Source organism: Bemisia tabaci, chromosome 9, assembly GCF_918797505.1.
Source record: "Bemisia tabaci chromosome 9, PGI_BMITA_v3".
Taxonomy (NCBI): domain Eukaryota; kingdom Metazoa; phylum Arthropoda; class Insecta; order Hemiptera; family Aleyrodidae; genus Bemisia; species Bemisia tabaci.
Window position 1 is genome coordinate 33,412,697 of NC_092801.1, and position 19,169 is coordinate 33,431,865.

Below are 19,169 nucleotides of genomic sequence, written 5' to 3' on the forward strand. Positions count from 1 at the left end.
TGTAAGTGAAACTGAAAGGTGAATGACCTCATTATGTCTCAATATCAGTCACTAGGGCACAGGAGTGCTCCGACAAGAAGAGAGTCATTGACCTTAAAAAGTTCACTGACCTATAAATATTCACAAATGAGTGTGTCAGTGTTTCATTCGTAACAAAGTAAGACGATCGTATGTTTTAAAGGTTCGTTAATTGGTAAAAAACGCGTAGCATTATTGCATTCGTTCATTGTAGCTTGTCATCGAGTATAACCCTTAACTACTTGCTTCCGTTTACAAAATTTGTCAAACTGAACTCTGAAACGTGTAGTCTCCTCATTTTGTTACTACCCGAACACTGACGAAAGTTCATTTCTTACTAGGTTAGTACACTTTTCAAGGTCATTGGTCCTCTTTTTATCTATATTAATTGGAAAATGTGGCGTCTTTCTGAACAACAGCATCACATTCGAGCTTTGCGGGAATTTCCCGCCGGGAAAGCACATCTATTTCGCTGCGCTATCGATTGATCTGACCTTTAAACCTTTGAAAAAGGATCGATAAACAGGATGTTCCTAATGAACACCTTAATAATTTTACCACCTTTACTACGACTTCAGATAGGGAAATATCGATAATCGATCATTCACGCCTCGCGATTGTTAGCCGAATCGAGAATTGCTCGACTTTTTCAAACCAAGTGGCGCCAGTTTGCCCTGAAAAGTTATTGCTATGTAAAATGTGCGCTCTGCAAGTGCGAAAGCAGCGTATTTTCTTTAAAGGCCTGGATACACGCTCAAATTTCCATCAATTTCCGATCAAACGGTAACTAATGCGCACCATCTACCATCAAAATTTTGCGGCTTGCAAAAATTTGCCCGCCATTTTGGTCATCATTTTGATCGGGAATTGACGGAAACTCGAGCGGGTATCCAGGTATCCAGGCCTTTATGTGTAAGTAACTACTGTGTTATTGGTTTCCCGTTGTTATTCATACAATTTCTAGACACCTTTAATTTATTAGTCCAGGAAAAAATGTTTCGTTTATACATTATTTTATATGAGCCGCATAAGTATAAGGAAATTCCGTAGGTACTGCCTAGAAACTCGCGCGTCTTCCAAATATAATGCAGGCATGTGCATATTTTTCGAATAATTAAATGCCTAATTTTAATCTGAATTTTAATCTCGCCCTTTAAAGACCGCTTTGCTATGAATGAAAAATTTTCAAGTTGAATTTGATCTCGCAATGTATTCATTGTTTTTTCCTTTCATTTACAAATTTCCTCTCCCGGTTTTCAAATTATTTTATCTTATGACATATAATTGAATTCACTGAAACTTAGTACTAAGCGTCAAATGATCTCTCTTCCTGGTTCTAAATAATGTATTCAATAGCTTAGAACTGATCTATCATTCAAACATTTTTCCGGGTCTTGAAATTATTCATGGAGATTAAAATAAATTCTGTATTTTTTAGTAAAAGGCATTCAAAGGGCGTATCAATTCCTTACCCCTCCTCCAGGGACCCAACTACTCCTCTTGCAGGAGCCCGCCAGTCCTCTCCTGATTATGCTTCTAGCGACCTCCCCTTCACGCCTGGTCCGCGGCGCGTCATCGGTGAGGGGCGGCACCACCCCTCCGAAGTAGTAAATACTAGCGCCCTCCCCTGCGGACCTCATTCTGCTCTGATCAGTGCCCTTGTGATCAGTTTGTGTTTCTCTCGTCCCGTTCTTCTCTTTCGCTCATATACTGTCATTTTTCAATCATGAATTTCTACAACCTTCTCTTCGCCATTGGTGCGTGCTGTTTCCCGACCGAACAAATCCAGATGTTCGATGAACTACCTGTTGAGCTCGTGATTCAAATTTTAAGGTAAATTGTGCTCTTTTTACTTTTACTTAGTGATTTAATTGATTTCTTTAACTTTCTTTCTAAATTTTAATAGTGTAATCTGCAACATTTTCTTTGATCGAAACTCAGAATTATTCTATTCTAATCAGATGTTTTTTTAAGTCACGCCAGGAATTTCGTTAACGCAGTTTGATAATTAATTCTTATAACCCATGATCATTGCTTTAAAGACTAAAGTTACTCACGATTAGTTATTTTATTACCAATAAGAACCAAATTGTTTTTAACAGTGAATTCATTGATTACCAAGTAAGAAATCAACATTAAAATGACTCATTCTATCTTTCTGCTGTCACTTGTAGGAATTTTAGAAACTTTTTATCCATGGCCCGATTAACTTGTAATTTAATGTTTGGTTTTATTTTGTTTGTTTCAGCTTTTTGGATCCCAAGTCTCTGTCAATCATGTCACGCATGAACAAACGCCTGTTTCACATTTGCAAGAACAATAAAGGCCTAAGAACCACAATCCGCAGATACTTACGCAAAGAACGGAAGGAACAACTGAAGAAGATGTTGAACCCAGTCAAAGTCAGGGTAATCAGGCAAGAAACCGGAAGGACGGATGATGCTTTCCAAAGTCGGAATGCCAGAAGAGACGTTGTTGTCACTCGAAATTTCGGTATGTATTTCCAATATTTTATTCTCGTATTTGTTTATCATTATTTCATGAACTATACCAACGTAACATGTTTCATTACCGTCTTAAGATCAAGCTCGCTCAATTTTTTAAGATTTTGAAAGGCCGAAATCGCGGCTGCATGTAATGATGAGAGAAAAATAGAATAATATAGAATATGATAATACGTTTTAATATAATAGAGTAGAATAAATATGGTTTTACAGTTTCAGTTGTAGCTGTTTCTCGTATAATTTTGAACAAATTTTAGCACCATTTGATTTCGATTGTGTTTTTTAATCCCTGGAACGTACTAAGAGACCCGGTCTCTTCTTGTTGACTTATCGATTTTAAGCCCTTTTTTCCCCAGTTTTTGGTTTTTTCTTTATCATTTTTTCCATGCAGATCTAATGTTTTTCTTTCATTTTTTTGTTTCAGAGCCCACAGTTCTCAGGGAAGGATCCGGAACTCCGAATGTAGTATTTCGGCGCCAAAATACCAGGAGGAATGCTCATGTTTCTCGAGACTTCGGTGAGTTGAGTTATTTTTTGTAATTTACTTTTTCTCATATGTGGATGCACGTTTTTCAAGTGATTCATTTATTGATTCATTCATTTATATCGCAATATCAGCGAAAAGGAATAGGGAGAATTAACCTTGCAATGTTTATGATTGAGCCCAGCATATTGAACTTGTTTTGTATGAAATTTTTCGAAGTTGATTTAGGAAAAAAATTCAAAATTGAATTTATTTAGTAGTAGCTATTTGTCGTTTCGTCTTTTATCATAATTATTTTAGCTACGTTTCATCTCGTGTTTTTCTTGAGTTGTTCGTACTCAGTTCAGGAAAACGGGATGTCAGTTTTTATTTATCATAATTTACTATCTTCGTGGCAATCAATAGCATCGTATCTTTGCGTCATGCAATTTTTTATTGGTGTCTAATGTATCCGTTCGTTTTTTGTCTGTTTCAGAAGCCGCGCAAGTTGTACCACAGAAAACGCGCCCCGCAGCAGTGGCCTCAAAGAAGCGGTCACGTGATGATCAGAAGAAGAACTCTGGCCCAGGATTAGCCAAAAGGTTGCGGATTTGATTTGTTTTCCGCAAATTAGATTTTAAGTTTACTTATTTTGTAACTGTATTTTTATTCTGTAAATAGTTGTTGTTTGTACAATATTGTTAAATTTTGTTGTTGTTATTTGTACGTATTGTTGTTTTAATAAAATCGTATGTCTGGAAACACACTTGACCTAGCAAAATTCAACAAAACACTTTTATTCTCAGGGTTTTTTTGGCGTAGAGTGGACTGGTTGGCTACAAGCTGTCAACCACTATAAAAAAAGATATAACGTGCCACAAACCTTACTTTCTGAGAAATGAGTGTTTGCGTTGGAGTATTTTGTTTATTATTGAATGGAATGTGGCAACATTCGATACTGATATCGAAACTGCACTCGAATTCAGTATTTTCTCTCTAACAGAACCACGCCTTTATTGCGTTGAATTTCTTTGTTAAAATTGGTGAGTGAGTACTTTAGTCTCCTGACAACAGAACTGCGATCTCAACATTGGAGGGAAATGACGAGTAGCTGAAAATATGGAACCAATTGATGCGAAATGTCGCATGCTGTTCTGACACAAAATATCGAATCACCTTTGGTTAAGTTTAGGGAAATATGCTGAGGTTCTATACCCTTTTCCTTACAAAGCCTCCGCCAATTACCCGCCCCCTCCCCTCCTCGCCATATTTGTCCGATAGGAAATCTCTGCTGAAAATTCCCACGAGCCATTAGGTCTCCTGGCTTCCGCGTTAATTTTCTAGATCGACTCACCGCAGGGATTATCACGAGATTTTTCCGCTAAGTGAAAATGAGGGGTGAACGACCTTAATACGACTTAATCTCAGGGTCAGTGGGGCACAGGGGTGAAGTTAATGAATTATGGGAAACTCTTGACCCATTATTCAGGTTGCACTTCAGTACATTGACCCATTGATCCGACCGCGACAATTATTATCAGTAGGTTACTGGGCCGATCACCTCAAAATTGTTTATCAAGAGAAATAGGAGGGTGAATGAACTCTAAACTCAGTCAGTGGGTCACAAGGTAAAAGTACCTGAGTTTAAGGGACAGGGTCATTGACCTTTCCTCCAGCGACCGATGTTAACATGTGGGCCGTTTGTTGCTGATAACCTGTTGATCTAAAAAATGGTCAGTGGGTCACCGCACCAATAACTTAACTTTTCTTCCAAGAGTAAGTGAAAGGGAAACGGTCTTTGGGTCACGGGGTCAGTCCCGCTTGATAGGTCTTTCACAAAGTATGAATTGGAACACATTTTGCAATTAGTAAAATCAAGCTCTAGCTCATTTCAGGAACAACGTATATGCCTTTAGTTTTCCTATGTAAATGGGCGTTTTTATGTGTGAGCTAGAAATTGCAGTTCCTGATCGAAAAATACAGTCCAATTAAAAGACTACACAGCATGTTTTCTTTCCAAAATTTGACGAAATGAACGAGTCACACCACTGGGAGTTTTGAAATAAACTAATTAAGTGTTTACAATAAAGTAATACCCCTCGCCTAACAAGAGCACTGAAGAATTTCCCGTTGTCACATGACAAACTTTTTAAACCGTGTAAATGAAACATCTGTAAACATACGTGTACATCTGTCAAATACTTACTAGAGTTGGACAGAGTAAAGTGCAAAGGGATAAAATAATAGTCTGCAGTGCTTGTATGTACCTCTAAAGGAAAAAAAAGTTTACTCGTCAAAGCAGAATTCTCTTGACGCACAGTGTGGCATCCATATGGATGATGCGGACAAAAATCGGCAAAAGACACTCAACTTAAAATAATAAATATAGTTAGCCTTGTATTTATAAGAAATGAACGAAAACATTGTGAAAGAACAAACATTAATGGGGGTATATACTTTCAACTTCCGCGCCGCGCTGACTGCACTGTGTTTGGCGCAATGCGTGAAGTATGCATGCAATCTTGTAGGCGCTATGCGTTTCACGCCGACCGCTGCTGGCCGCACTGTGTTCGACGCAATGCGTGAAGTATTCACGCAGTTTTGTAGGCGGTACTACGTATATCTGTTACATGCCGACCGCCGCGCCGAGGGCTTCTTTTTATCTCAAGTCCTCGTCATCATTGCTCTCTTCGCCGCGCCGCGTTGTCTCTTGTATCACCGAAAGACGACAAAATAGAAATTACTATACTCTCAGTAAATAAGAGATTTTGTTGCCTTATCTCATTTGTAGTTTTTTTCTGAATCCGATTTTTTTATACCTACATTTAAAAAAATTGCAAAATTTTCCGCTATGGGCCGCGGCCCATGTGGCCACCCCCTAAATCCGGCCCTAGAAACATCAAGAAAGTTTTCAAGAAGTCACTTGGACTAGTATTACAAAGAAAACAACTGACAACAGCTGCAACGTCGCAATTGGAGATACGTGGTTTCGCACTTTGGCCAACTAAATCTTCGCTCCTTTGACGCGAAAGTGTAACTATTTTTTTGAGTTGAGCCTTCTATCCATATGATTTCACGCTTTCTAGGGTCTTACGGAGAATTTTGAACACGCTCTTGTGTCGAAGGAGTGACGACATACCCTCCACCCTTCCTCTGCTTGCGTGCATCACGTAATTTTTGACTGGTCGTACGAACTGCCATGCCAACAAAGAACGCCGTATGAACATTCTAGAATTGCCAAATTTCCTTCAATAAAATATTCATTTTTGAAGAAAGTTATGAATATTCTTCCTTGAAATTTTCAGGAGCTATAGGTGACATTGCTAGCAAAATTGTCTGAAAAATTGGGGGAAATATTCGCAATTTTCCTAAATAAATAATGTTTTTATTGAAAAAAATATGGCAACGTCTGAAGGTTTATACGGCGTTCTTCCTGAGCACGGCAGCGTAAGCCTCAGGCGCAAACAGATGAACCAAAAATTACTCGACAAAATGAATTGGACGTATTACTTACTTCCGTTTGGCAGAAATACGTGTAATGGTTCTTTATGGTCGGAGGGAAATCCCATTTCCACGGCTCACAATGCGTGAAAAAGGATACGCTTACATAAATTGATACAACGAAGCACTCTGGATAACAAGTTCGGGTATCGTGAGTGCCGTCCAAATACACGACAATGTTTGGCGAGCCGACGGATATGTGTGCACAAGCGTCAAAAAGGAGGGTCGAATATCAGTAACGTTCGACCCGAAATTTCTTAATGCAATTGCTTTTTAAGTGGGGCAGTGTGTCAAGAGAATGGAGTTGGACTTTTGTGAATCTGAGAGGCCTTCGGTTATCATCCAATACATCCATAAGTGCAAAATACGTACCATTTACTATAAGATGACGTAATGCAAAAAATGCGTCTCTTAACTGGGCGTATTTAAATCAAAAGGAACTAAATCCGTTCTGAAATGCGCCCTGAGATTCATAAGGATACATGCATGACAGAGCTCAAGTCGCAATGGATATAGTTCCTTCTGATTTAAATGTGTTCGATTGTCGTCTTCTTCTTCCACAAACGACTGAAAAATCTCTGACAATATTTTTAATTTTTTTTTTTTTTTTTTCAAGAAAAAGCAATCGGAATTCGGGATGCTACCGCACAACTTTGCATGAATTTTTAAATGAGTGAAAAAATTAATCGAAAATGTCAATAAAAAATGATGAACAGTCTTCCGGGAAGCCTTAAAACGGGAGTCAATCGGAAAAAAACCGGATTCTACATGCCTTAGTAGCACAGTGCAGCGAAAATATTGTAGTAATTCCGCAAGTCAATGCTATTATCGCAATATTTTCACATTATTTCGTCAATAAATCCCTGCTTTAAACGATCACAAAATGTGTTCCGTGTCTGAGGAAACTACGCTGCGCTGTACCTATGCAATATAAACAAATTGCAACTTATTCCAACTTTCTCCAAGTAAATTTTGATAAGAGGAGCCCCTTCAGTCAGCGGAAAGACAACATACACAACACTCCGATACTTTAGCAATAATTTTACCATGTGGTGGCAATCTATTGGAATTTGTGCTATTTGGATGGCGCTACCTTCGCTGTAGGAACTCTATAGTCTCATATGGTGAGAAATTTTTATTCCAATCGTGCATGCATGCAATGGGCAACTAGACATGGTCTAAACTAGAAATTAATTTGACATGCATTCTATTCAAAATCTTACATAGTAAACGAATAATACACCGGGAATTGCGGAAATAGACTCTTGAATGGGACAATAGCAAATGTTTTTAACACAGATCAAATGAAGGTTACATTATACAAATGACTTCATTTGTGTTTTTGCCATTCAACCAATATTAATTGTAAACGCTTTTGTCTTGTTTAGGAGTCAAATTTCAGACTTTCCGTTACGTGGGTCGCTTTTACCGTGAAATTTTGAGAATACACATTGCGTGGTGTTTTAATTCGTATCTTGTCCAGGCCCCATTCTGCCGTGCTAAGGAAAAACCCCGTATGAACATTCGAGAGTAGCCAAATTTCCTTCAATGAAATGTTCATTTTTTTGGGAAAGTTATGAATATTTTTCCTTGAAATTTTCAGGAACTTTAGTTGAAATTGTAAACAACAATACTCGAAAAATTAAAAGAAAAATATTCATGAGTTTACCAGGAAATTCGCGTTTTATCAAAGGAAATTTGGCAACGCCTGAAGGTTCATATCGCGTTTTTCCTTAGCACGGCAGTGCATACCATTGATTTATTTTAAAAAGCGGCCAAGATCTAGAGGAAGAAGTCTGAATGAAAAATAATGAAGATTCCTCGATATCAGGTAATCTCTGATCATTAAAAACTCTGGTGGGTTAAAAATACTCATAAGTTCACCAGGAAATTCGTTTTCCTTAGCACGGCAGCATTGTGCTGTACGGATGTACAGATGCATTGACATGATAACTTTAAGGAGACCATCGAAGGAAGTATCATTAGCTTTTTTTCGTATAATTATACACACAACTTTCAAAGCCCTCATTTTTCTATGCAGAAGTACTTGTATTTCTAATAGTAATACACAAGATCTACGAAAAATATCTTCAACCGGAATCAGTCTCTTAGTAACAAACATTGCTTTTAATGTAGCAAGAATAATTTTATGTGCTCTTCCCTTCGTATCAAGATCTTATTCAAAGGAAATCATTATTGAGATAATTATGATTAACCCATTGAACAAAATTCTAACTTTAACTTTTATAACCTTAATGATAGTAGCCACGGGTTACTAACGATATAATTCAAGAATATTCGGCCATTTTCTTACGATTAAGTTCAAGAAGCTAGGAGGGCTTCAAGTTCCCCTCCCCCACGGGATCTGATTCCGATCCTGGCTGTTCTCCTCCACCCCCTCAGATGCGCTAGCGGTAAGGGGTGCGTTAACACCCCTCCGAGGCGGTAAATACCCGCGCCCTCCACGGCGCTCCTCATTACCTCTCGATCAGTTCTTTCTGTTGGTTTGTGCGTCTTCAATTCTGCTTTCTCTCAATCATTCTCAAGTCAGTTCCGTGTTTTCAACATGAATTTCTACAATCTTCTCTTTGCCATTGGTGCCTGTTGCTTTCCGACCGAGCAAATCCAGATGTTCGATGAACTACCTGTTGAGCTCGTGATTCAAGTTTTAAGGTATGTGAAGTTCTTTAATTCGTCTTCTTTATTAATTTTATATTCTTCATATTTCTATGTTCTAAAATTAATCACTATTTCAGCCGAGTCAGATATTCCAAAGTCGCGTCAGGGATTTTCATCTCTATAACGAGGTACACAGGGAAATGTAGTATTTTGCTCTTATTTTAGTTTTTCTTCAATTCTCTAACTTGTCTGTTTTAAGTATTAATAGCTATCATTCTAATTAAGTTGTGCATGTTTTAGACGCGCATAAGTTTTAGCGAGTGTTTGAATGGTTCAGTGTAATTTTAATGAGACGTACTTCAATATATTTCTGTTTTTTTTTACAAAACAAAAAGAGCAACTAAGTACTATAAATTGCATAGGTTACGTTAATTTTTGTAATTTTCCGTCCATTGTAGGTCTTTTAAGATTTTTGGTTACTCGTTCATTTTCGCCGTTATCGATTTTTGTGAATTATGTTTTAATTTTGGTCTTTTTTTTTGTTTGTTTCAGCTTTTTGGATCCAAAGTCTCTGTCGATTATGTCGCGCATGAATAAGCGCTTATTCCACATTTGCAAGAGCAACAAAAGCCTCAGGACCACAATCAGGAGACATTTACGCAAGGAACGAAAAGAACAACTCAGGAAAATGCTAAACCCAGTCAAAGTCAGAGTTCTCAGGAGAGAACCCGAAAACGCGGATGTTGTATTCCAACGCCAAAATACCAGGAGAGAAGCCGTCATCACTCGAAATTTCGGTAAGTTAGGATTTTTTCCTATTTTACTCTTTTTACTCACATTTCAGTCCTCGTTTACTTTCTCAACTTCTTTTTGGTAAATATCTCAGTCTCCGTTTTCTCCTCATTTTTATTATCTTCATTCTGAGTAATATTACGAAATTTTGCGAGTCTTTTTTGTTAAACCCAATTTATTAATATATAAATAATAGTAGGACATTTCGTGATATATTTTTTTTTCGCTTCGTGGCATTTTTATTCCCAGTATATCTGATTTGTGTGTTTGTTTCTTTTCTGTTTCAGAGCCCTCACGAGTTTTGCCAGGACATACCGAAAGCCCGCAAGTAGTATTTCAACGCCAGAGCACAAGGATTGGATCCGTAGTCGCTCCAAATTTCGGTAAGTTGAGGTTTTCTTTCTACTTGCCTTTTTTATCACTTTCTTCTACGTTCTTACTTTTATTAGTTTTCAGAGGTTTTTCATCATAGCCTGCAAGGATCAGAATAGGAAAACTCCTTGTGTCCGTTTCCATTAATTTATTTCTTTAGTTCTTCTTTCTTTAGTTTCAAGTGTTGATATCTTTAAGACTTATTTTTACACTACCAGTTGCGGCTATTTTTAGTTTCAGTTGACATAAGCCAAGTACAACTTGTTTTGTTTTTATTATAGCGTTGTTTCATTTTTCATGATTTATTTAATTTTTGTTTTTTATTTTTTCTGTTCTAGGACCCTCGCAAGTTTTGCCGACTACAAAACGTCCGATTGCTGCCGTCTCGAAGAAACGATCGCGTGGTGGTCAGGAGAAGAACCCAGAACCAGGACTGGCCAAGAGGATGCGGATTTGATTCGCTCCCGCGAATTAGTTTTTAAGTTCGCTCATTTTGTAACTTGATTCTGTAAATGGCCTTTGTTTGTACAGTTTTCTAAATTTTATTGTTGTTATTTGTACATATTTTTTGTTTAATAAAATTGTATGTCGTAAAACACGTTTGACTTTACGAAAAGTATCAATATTTTTAAAGGGTTTTTGGCAAAGAGTGGACTGGTAGAGCTACAGGCGATCAACCACTATAAAAAAAGATAGGACGTGCCAATGCCCTCACTGGTGAAATAAACGCATTGGATCTGAAGTCCGGACTTTTAAAAACATCGACAAGAAAAGGTACTCTTGATTCAATCAGAATCTAGCTGAATCGAAGAACCGAGCCGTTATTTTAATCAGATTTCTTTTTGATTCAAGCAAAAGTCCGTTTGAATCAAGGGTGTTTTTTCTTGTCAATGTTTTCAAGGGTCTGAACTGCAGATCTAATGTGTTTTTCTTTCCCCAGTGCTGGTTTTAATCACACTTCACTTGTTAATATTGTTTTTTTTTATGATGGAGTGTTGAAACTCATCGAACTTTTGTGTATCGAACATTATGCAGTGGCCCAGTTTTGATTCATGCCAGGTTTGTTATTGGGAGCTACTTTCAGAACTAACGTGTGTGCGAGTGCTGTTGGTTTCTCTATGAACATAGTTGCTTCTGTATAGCAATAAATAGTAGCACGGGCAATTGCACGACTTTCGTGTTTTTATATCAACTCGAAGAGTAATATTATTATAAACATAATAAAAACTGAAAGCTGGTAAAATGGGCATAAGGGGTTTCTTATCATGAAATCGATGGCCAACGTTTGCACTCCAAAGACAGGTCGTTAACCTCTAGCTCAGCTTGTAACACAGTGACCCATTTTTGAATTAAAATGCATTAGGTCATTACATTCTTGCTTTGACTCACTGACCTACTTGGGTTAGTTAAAATCATATATCGGGGGGTCAGTGACCTTTGAACTTAGCGGACGTAATGCCACACCGATCATTCAAATTGAAAGGTCATTGATCCGTAATGTTGATAGAATAACCCACTGACCAATTTTTACACTCGCAGCAAGACAGGTCATTGACCTTCCATACCTGATTCTTGGAAACAGGAGGCAAAACAACTCACGTAGGATGTAGCGCCTTGATGCAACTGTTCGTGTTCCAGAGTTGACCGCGTTGCATGCGTAAAAATTGAAGGCGTTTTGGCTTGTCTTGCGCGCAATGATACACAAAGCGTAGCGGTATTACCGCTCCATCAATGATGTCTGTTTTCTTTCAGGATGGTTTTTCTTAAAACGCCATCGTATGGACATCAGCGTAACTACATCAGATGTTGCGTAATTTTCTTTAATGTTTATTTTGTTGAACAGAGAACTAAGCAACGCTGAAACTTGAAACTTCGTGTGTTCTTTCTTCTTTGTATAGCAATTTCAACAACCAGTCCGCAGCGTTGACTTTCAAAAGTAACTTTTACAGATGAAAAAGTATACCGAAACACGCATCCCGTTAACTTTTACAGTATACTGCCGTCCTAGGGAAGAATGCTGTATGAACATTCAAGAGGTGGCATATTGTCCCGGATAAGAAATGTATTTACAAAGAAAATTATCCTTTTTTTTTCTTTGAAATTTTCAGACGTTTTAGATAAGATTGCGAACAAAATTGTCTGAAAAATTCGGGGAAAATATTCACAATTTTCCTAAATAAATTATGTATTTATTGAAGAAAATATGGCGACGTCTGAGGGTTCATACGGCGTTCTTCCTTAGCACGGCCGTATAGGCATGATAGCTGGACGGAGCCTCGAAGACATAACGACTCTGAGGTTCAGTGGCGTGGCGTGCTTTGCGATGTATCGCTTGTCAAGCCATTTGAACCTATTGGAAAGGATCGATAATCAGGGCGTTCGCTGCGAACACTTTGATAATCGATTCTTCACCATAGGTTTAAATGGCATAACAATCGATAAATCGCAATTCTCGCCACGCCACTGCTGAGGTTAACTAAGTTTCGGATCCTCGGCCCTCTCTAGTTACACCCATTTCTCTCTAATCAGGAGTGTTGCTATGATGAGGTACACTTTTCACCCTACCACTCATCAATCCTCGCAAGTTTTCAATTTTTTTTTTCCAATTGTTTGTTTCAGGACCTCGTCTTCGATCGAAGAGTGGAGCGTGCAAGGAGAAGCCGGCAAGAAACTCAAGCGCAGTTCAATCTCAACCTCCCCCTCAAATTTGGGCTCCACGCGTAAACTTCACGACGACAATCCTGCCCGGTAAGTACCCCTATTCTTACGATATAGTCTTTATAGAATGAAACAAGCAGGAAGCTCCAACGCATTGGCGTCGGAGAGCGGCTCTGGGGGCAGTAGTTGTAGTCAAGAATGAGGGCCTAGACACATTTTGTCATTGATGTACAATCCGACAACTGTCGATTCATGTTTTGTAACTTAGCAGATTTACGTAGCCGGTGTATAAATGTGTATTGGGCTTTGATATGGCGAATACATGGAATTATCACTTGTTGTATACTTTTAATTTTGAAAGCTCTTTGGAGGTCCGCTTCCTAAAAAATCTCTGGTTGATAAGTCGTTTAGCGAGGCTGCAAAAAATTTGCATTTTTATATCTGAAAGTGTAGGTATTGGTTTTTTGTATAATTGTTTTTTTGGATTGCTGGAAAAGTAACGCATACTTCTATAATTTAGGACTGAGTCAGGGAAATATAAGGTTCGTTAAATAGTAAATATTCCTAGTACCGTGTGACACTATTGTTAACGAAAAGTTTTTGCAACTTGTCAAAGAGGTTGTTGAATGATCTTCGAATAACTTTTGATGAGCTAGAGGTAATGGTTCTATCTGCAGCTCGTGGACTTCTGTACGATATTGTCCAGAATCAGGCCCGCCACAAGGGGGGGGATACTGGGTCCTTGGTACCGGGGCCCGGGCCCTGGAGGGGCCCGTGACGCAGGTGACAAACCACAACGAATTCATGTGTAACCCTTGTCTCGTAGGGATAGTGAAAAAATTAACCTAAAAATTCCGCAAAAGGTGAATAAAGTTTCAAAAGCACGCTAGGGCACTATAAAATTTTTCTTACTTTTTTAGAGATTTTCAAGATTTTGAGTATATGTAGAATGATATTCTTAGTAACTGTGTTTCATTTTCTTCCGTTGTCGGATGCTAAGAGGCTCCTTTCTGGGCATCCTCGACTTCAATGGCTTAACTCCCTTGCCATAGACGTACGAAAGGGGAGTCCAGGGGGGCCCGGCTCCCCATATAATTGAAAATTATCATCTGCCCCCTCAAAAAAAAATTTTTAGATGTTTTGAATGCAACAATTCAAAAGTTTTTGGTGCTGAAATTAAACAAGAAGGCGTAATTATTCTGCAGAAATTGATGGAAAATCTCCATCATAAGAGCTTCATAATGCGTCCAAATAGATTTAAAATTTCAAAAATTTCCCGGGGGAAGACCCCCGCCCCCCCCCCCCTGTGCTAGGGGCCCGGGCCGGAAAATTGGTACCAGGGCCCGAGATGGGATGTGGCGGGCCTGTCCAGAATCATCTAAATTTTCAAAAAGTGTCCGCTTGTTCGATACCCAATTTGCTCATTCATGCATACAAGGAGAAGCGCATGAAAGCTTTAGCAGACATTTTGGAGATGAATCAAGAATTAGATGAAGAATTTATGACTTAAATCACGGCACCTTAATCACGGGATGACCTTAATTACGGCAACTATTTATTGTCCATGAGATGCAGATGGTTCCATTTCCCTAGCTCATCAAAAGGTATTCGAAGATCAATTTCATCAGCCACCCGTACGAACCACGTTTCTAGTGACCCGTACTTGCTTCGCACGTATGAAACATACAATCAGAGAAAACAGAATTCATCTTACAATAATCAATAATCAGTAGGACATGAATCGTTGCGATGTATAATACGACATTATAATGCGGCATTACTATTGTAATTCATTTTAATGTTTAGGGGCATTATAAATCATTATTGCCACGTCGGAATGAAATGTTGTAGACTGAATTGAAAAGCATGTTGGCAAAATTTATTATAAAAATAGTATAACATGTAGGTACATAACATAAAGGTAATACAAATTAAATGATTAGAGCGTGTATATTTCATTACATTATAGGTATATTACAATCATTTTTGTCATTGTTGGAAATTTTGATAGTTTGAATTTTGATAGTTGATAGTTGATAGTTTGAGAGTTGAAAATTTGGTTATTTTATTTAGTTAAGGTGATTCGATAGACGCCATATTTTGTGTCAGAATGGCATGCGACATATCCCACCAATTGGTTCCATTTTTTCATTTACTCATCATTTTTCTCCAATTTTAAGTTTCGCAATTCTGTTTTCAGGAGACTAAAGCACTCACTTATCAATTTGTATATTTATATTGAGTTAAGGGTAGAGACGTATTCCTCACCGGAATTGAGGAATGGAGGTGTTACAGTAAGTCCGGCATTAGGTTCCATTTCGACATCAGCGACGATCAACGCTACGATACTGGAAGCCAGTCTTCCGATATTAAATCCCTAGCGGGGAAGAAAAAAAATGCCTAGATTTCGCTAAAAATCCCTAAATCCCCAGATTTGCTCAAATATACTTAAAAAATCCCTAGATTTTGCAAAAAGCGCCATTTTTATATGAAGAATCATGATGTCATTCGATGTAGCGATTTGCAATATTTAAATCTGATTGGCTCGTTTGAATTTTGGCGCTCTCTGAAAGCAGTGCTAATCCAGACCAATAAAATGAAAGAATATTAGTTGATTTCTTATTATTAACAGGTTGAATGCAGTTGAATGTCAAGTACATCGAAGGACGCAATCGTTTTAATTTCCGGCTTATTTGCGGGGAAAATAGTGTTGCCAAAAAGGCCTACAAAATATAGATGAAAAAATGTTTTCGATTGTCGAAGCTAGAATTGAGGTTAAAAAGTTGATTTTTGGTAACTTTACCTCATCAAAAAAAAATCCCTAGATTTCCTGAAAAATCCCTAAATCCCTGGAAATTCCGGAAAATCCCTAAATCTAGGAATAAACTCTTAGACATCGGATGGCTGTTGGAAGCATTAGAGTCAACATTTGAAACGCTGCTGCAGAATTTGCCGGGAGTATAATCGAGTGTTGAAAGTCAGTAGAATTGAACAATGTAATAATTGCTTTCCGAAATAATCGTTATAATAAAAAAACAACGAATCTGAACTGTTAATACTGGAACACACCTTCTGTAAATGTACCTTGCGAGAGATAAGTAAAAAAATAGATGTACTGGAGGAGAAGTGCTTCTCCACAGAGTTTGAAGAAGGAAAAAAAATGCCCAAATTTACTTACTTCAGCATTTTCGGCAAAATCACTGCAATTTCCGAACCTTTTTCTGGCCAGGGGCCAAAATTAAATGATTATGAAGGGCCACTTAGATGTTGTAGATAAAAATAGGACTGTTGAAAAAGTCGCCGTTTTCAATAAATATGTACCCGGAATGGAAGACATCTAGGGGAAAATTGTTACGATTTTCCGATGCAAATATTTTCCTACAATCTATTTTCCTGCGTTTTGGGATTATACGTACTAAGCAGGCTAAGGGCCCGTTCGCCAAAACTAATCGGAACTGTATGAATGAATTGCTCCTTTTAAAAATCAAAACAATATCGAATTGCGATATATTACACAGTTAAGATAGGGCTATGTCCTGTCGTAAGCGGCGACATAAAGTCGATATCATTTCAATAATCGCCCCAATGGCCACGATAGTTGTTAGACGTTTACGGTTTCCCTGGTAACCTTTGTTTGCTATCAGCTGATATCGAGTAAATGACTAGGAAGCTCCAACCCAGTGGTTAAAGCTTCCTTAACCGCGAAAACTTTAAAATTCAAATTTTCAAATTTTGAACGTAAAGTACATTTTTTCCATCACGGGATAAAAGCACAAACAAGTTTTGAACTGTTGACTGTATCACCATGATTCCAAAAATACAATACACAACATAGCATTGACTAACAATAAAACAGTATGCAATAAAATAAAGTCATGACAAGGAACATAGCCGAAAATGGCGCCGATTCCCATCAACCAACGCGCGGTCTCTACAATGTAACATGCTGCATTGATACTCCCCAGCTGGGACCGTCCGGAATAGCAGCTCTAGTGCAAGCACCAGAGCCGCTAAAAATAAAACACTAAGCAATGGCCCGAACTGTATGTAACAAGGTGGAGAAATAGTGCTGGGTCCACACCATTTCGCGGGGAAAACAAAGCCAAGAAGTTCCAAAAATTAAAATTAGAGTCAAAATTAATTTTTCCCCTCAGTTTCGTACTGGTGCGCATTAGAGTTCAAAAAATTAATTTTGACTCTAATTTTAATTTTTGGAACTTCTTGGCTTTGTTTTCCCCGCGAAATGGTGTGGACCCAGCACTATTTCTCCACCTTGTCTTTATTGAATGTAGTCGTCAAAAAGTATACGTTGTACAAAGTATATATTATACAAAGTATAAAAGTTTACCTTGTGATGAGGGACGTTCAAGGAGATCCTTGACATAGCATGGTGAAAAAAGGAAATTTTCGTGAACAGCTGTATAAATTTTGGAATGGATCTCTGAAAGGGATTACAAACAACATTCATAACCAAAAGTGCAAATTATGATGAAAAATAAATTGCGAGTTTTTTTTAAAGTTTAAGGAAGGTTTGCGCCTACCTTAAGGTTTGTCAAAATCATAGAATATTTTGTCCATACTTTGCACTTTTTCAGCGGCAAATTATTGTAATCTCTCGCAAGGATCCATTGCCAAAGTTACGCTGCTAAATTCGACTCAAATTTTGCAATAATTGGCATTTTTATAATGCTATGTTGAGGATCTCTGTGAACATTTCTTAGTCACAGTGATAAGGCTTGAATGATCGATTATCGATGTCTTTCCTTTAAAGCTGCAATATGAATCGATTATTAAGGTATTCGTCGCGAATACTCTGCCTGTTTGTCGATCCTTTTCCATAGTTTAAATGGCAGATCAATCTATATATCATAAAGCACGCCACGCTATTGTGTCTCACCATGTAAACCATTTCGGGTTTCCTGAGGGAAGGAGCTGTTTAGAGAACGACTATGAATACGGCCTTGTGACGTCAGGCGATTATTAAAATGATCAAAATGATCGCAAACGACGAAATCGGATCTCAGAAGCGCAACGTGGCGGTTTTCTCCACGCAGATGATTCACCTGAACTTTAAAGCCGCCCGATGAAACGACGTGAAACACGTAGGCGGAAAGCTATCCATCCCGAAAATTCGTTTCTCCCATCGTCACCTTTCACCCTTCGTCCTTTCAGCCGCACATTGGAACGAATCACTGGAAGAAGGCGGATAATAAATTGTTCACTGAAATTGCAAATTGAACCTGTTACTTTCCAAATGACGTAAACTGGGGGGAAAAACACATTGGATCTAGAGTCCAGACTCTTACAAACATCGACAAGAAAAAAAACTCTTGATTCAATCAGATTTAAGCTTAAATCAAGAACAAAGCCTCTTAATTTGAGCGGATTTCCTTTTGATTTAATCTTAAATCTGATTGAATCAATAGTCCGTTTTCTTGTCAATGTTTTCAAGAGTCTGGACTCTAGATCCAATGTGGTTTTTTTTCCAGTGTAAGCGCCAATATCTGGTGGTAGAGGGGTTGTTTTTTCTTAGTTTTCTCTGGTATGATCAATCATGTCTTCAAAATAGCCTTCTAAACTAACATAGTACATGCCATTCGAAGATTGTCAACGAAGCGAATAAAACGGTTTTTCTTGTTTTTTTCGCATTCGCAATTTTTGTGCTTACGTGGTCCCGTTGTCTACTGGGCCGAGTCAATAAGGAAAGTCGGACAAAATCTGAAAACTTTGAAAGCTTTTGTTTCTGGAAATACAAGACCAAAAATTTCAAGTGTGGTTTTATTGATTTTGTTGTGAAATTTCCTTTCAGGGACACCCTTAAAATTTAATTTTTGACGAAATCAACATCCAAATTTGAAATTTTAGCCAAAAGTTTCATGTCCAACCTCCTCTATTAGCTCGTTCCACTGTGCGGCGTCCAATGCTGCCGTGCTACGGAAAAACGCCGTATGAGCATGCAGGCGTTGCCAAATTTCCTTTGGTAAATGACTCATTTTCGGGATATTTAAAAATATTTTCCCTCCAATTTTTCAGCTAATTTCATTCGCAATTTCACCCAAGGATCAAGAAACTTTCAAGGAAAATTATTCATACACTGGAAAAAGGACACATTGGATCTACAGTCCATACTCTTGAAAACATTGACAAGATAAAGGACTATTGATTCAATCAGATTTAAGCTTAAATCAAAAGGAAATCCGCTCAAATTAAGAGGCTTGGTCCTGGATTTAAGCTTCATTCGG

At 38.0% G+C, this 19,169-nt stretch overlaps 2 protein-coding genes across 5 annotated transcripts in view; both read left to right on the plus strand.

The window, feature by feature from the left end:
• LOC109030423 (uncharacterized) overlaps positions 1–19,169 on the plus strand; it is a 167,354-nt gene that overhangs the window by 124,414 nt on the left and 23,771 nt on the right. For both annotated transcript variants that reach the window (XM_072304207.1, XM_072304208.1), the window contains one exon: positions 12,889–13,017. In XM_072304207.1, the coding sequence (XP_072160308.1) occupies positions 12,889–13,017 (129 nt within the window). The remainder of the gene's footprint in view (positions 1–12,888; positions 13,018–19,169) is intronic.
• Positions 1,593–10,874, plus strand: LOC109030426 (uncharacterized). Of its 3 annotated transcripts, none has more exons than XM_072304209.1 (4): positions 1,593–1,851; positions 9,658–9,902; positions 10,185–10,280; positions 10,608–10,874. In XM_072304209.1, the coding sequence occupies exons 1-4, from the start codon at positions 1,745–1,747 to the stop codon at positions 10,724–10,726; spliced, it is 567 nt and encodes a 188-aa protein (XP_072160310.1). In that variant the 5' UTR covers positions 1,593–1,744; the 3' UTR covers positions 10,727–10,874. The 3 variants fall into 3 exon arrangements, with proteins under 3 accessions (XP_072160310.1, XP_018896921.2, XP_018896923.2); XM_019041376.2 differs by lacking the exons at positions 9,658–9,902; positions 10,185–10,280; positions 10,608–10,874 and adding exons at positions 2,267–2,511; positions 2,947–3,039; positions 3,482–3,726 and having other exon boundaries at positions 1,599–1,851; XM_019041378.2 differs by lacking the exon at positions 1,593–1,851 and adding an exon at positions 8,930–9,159.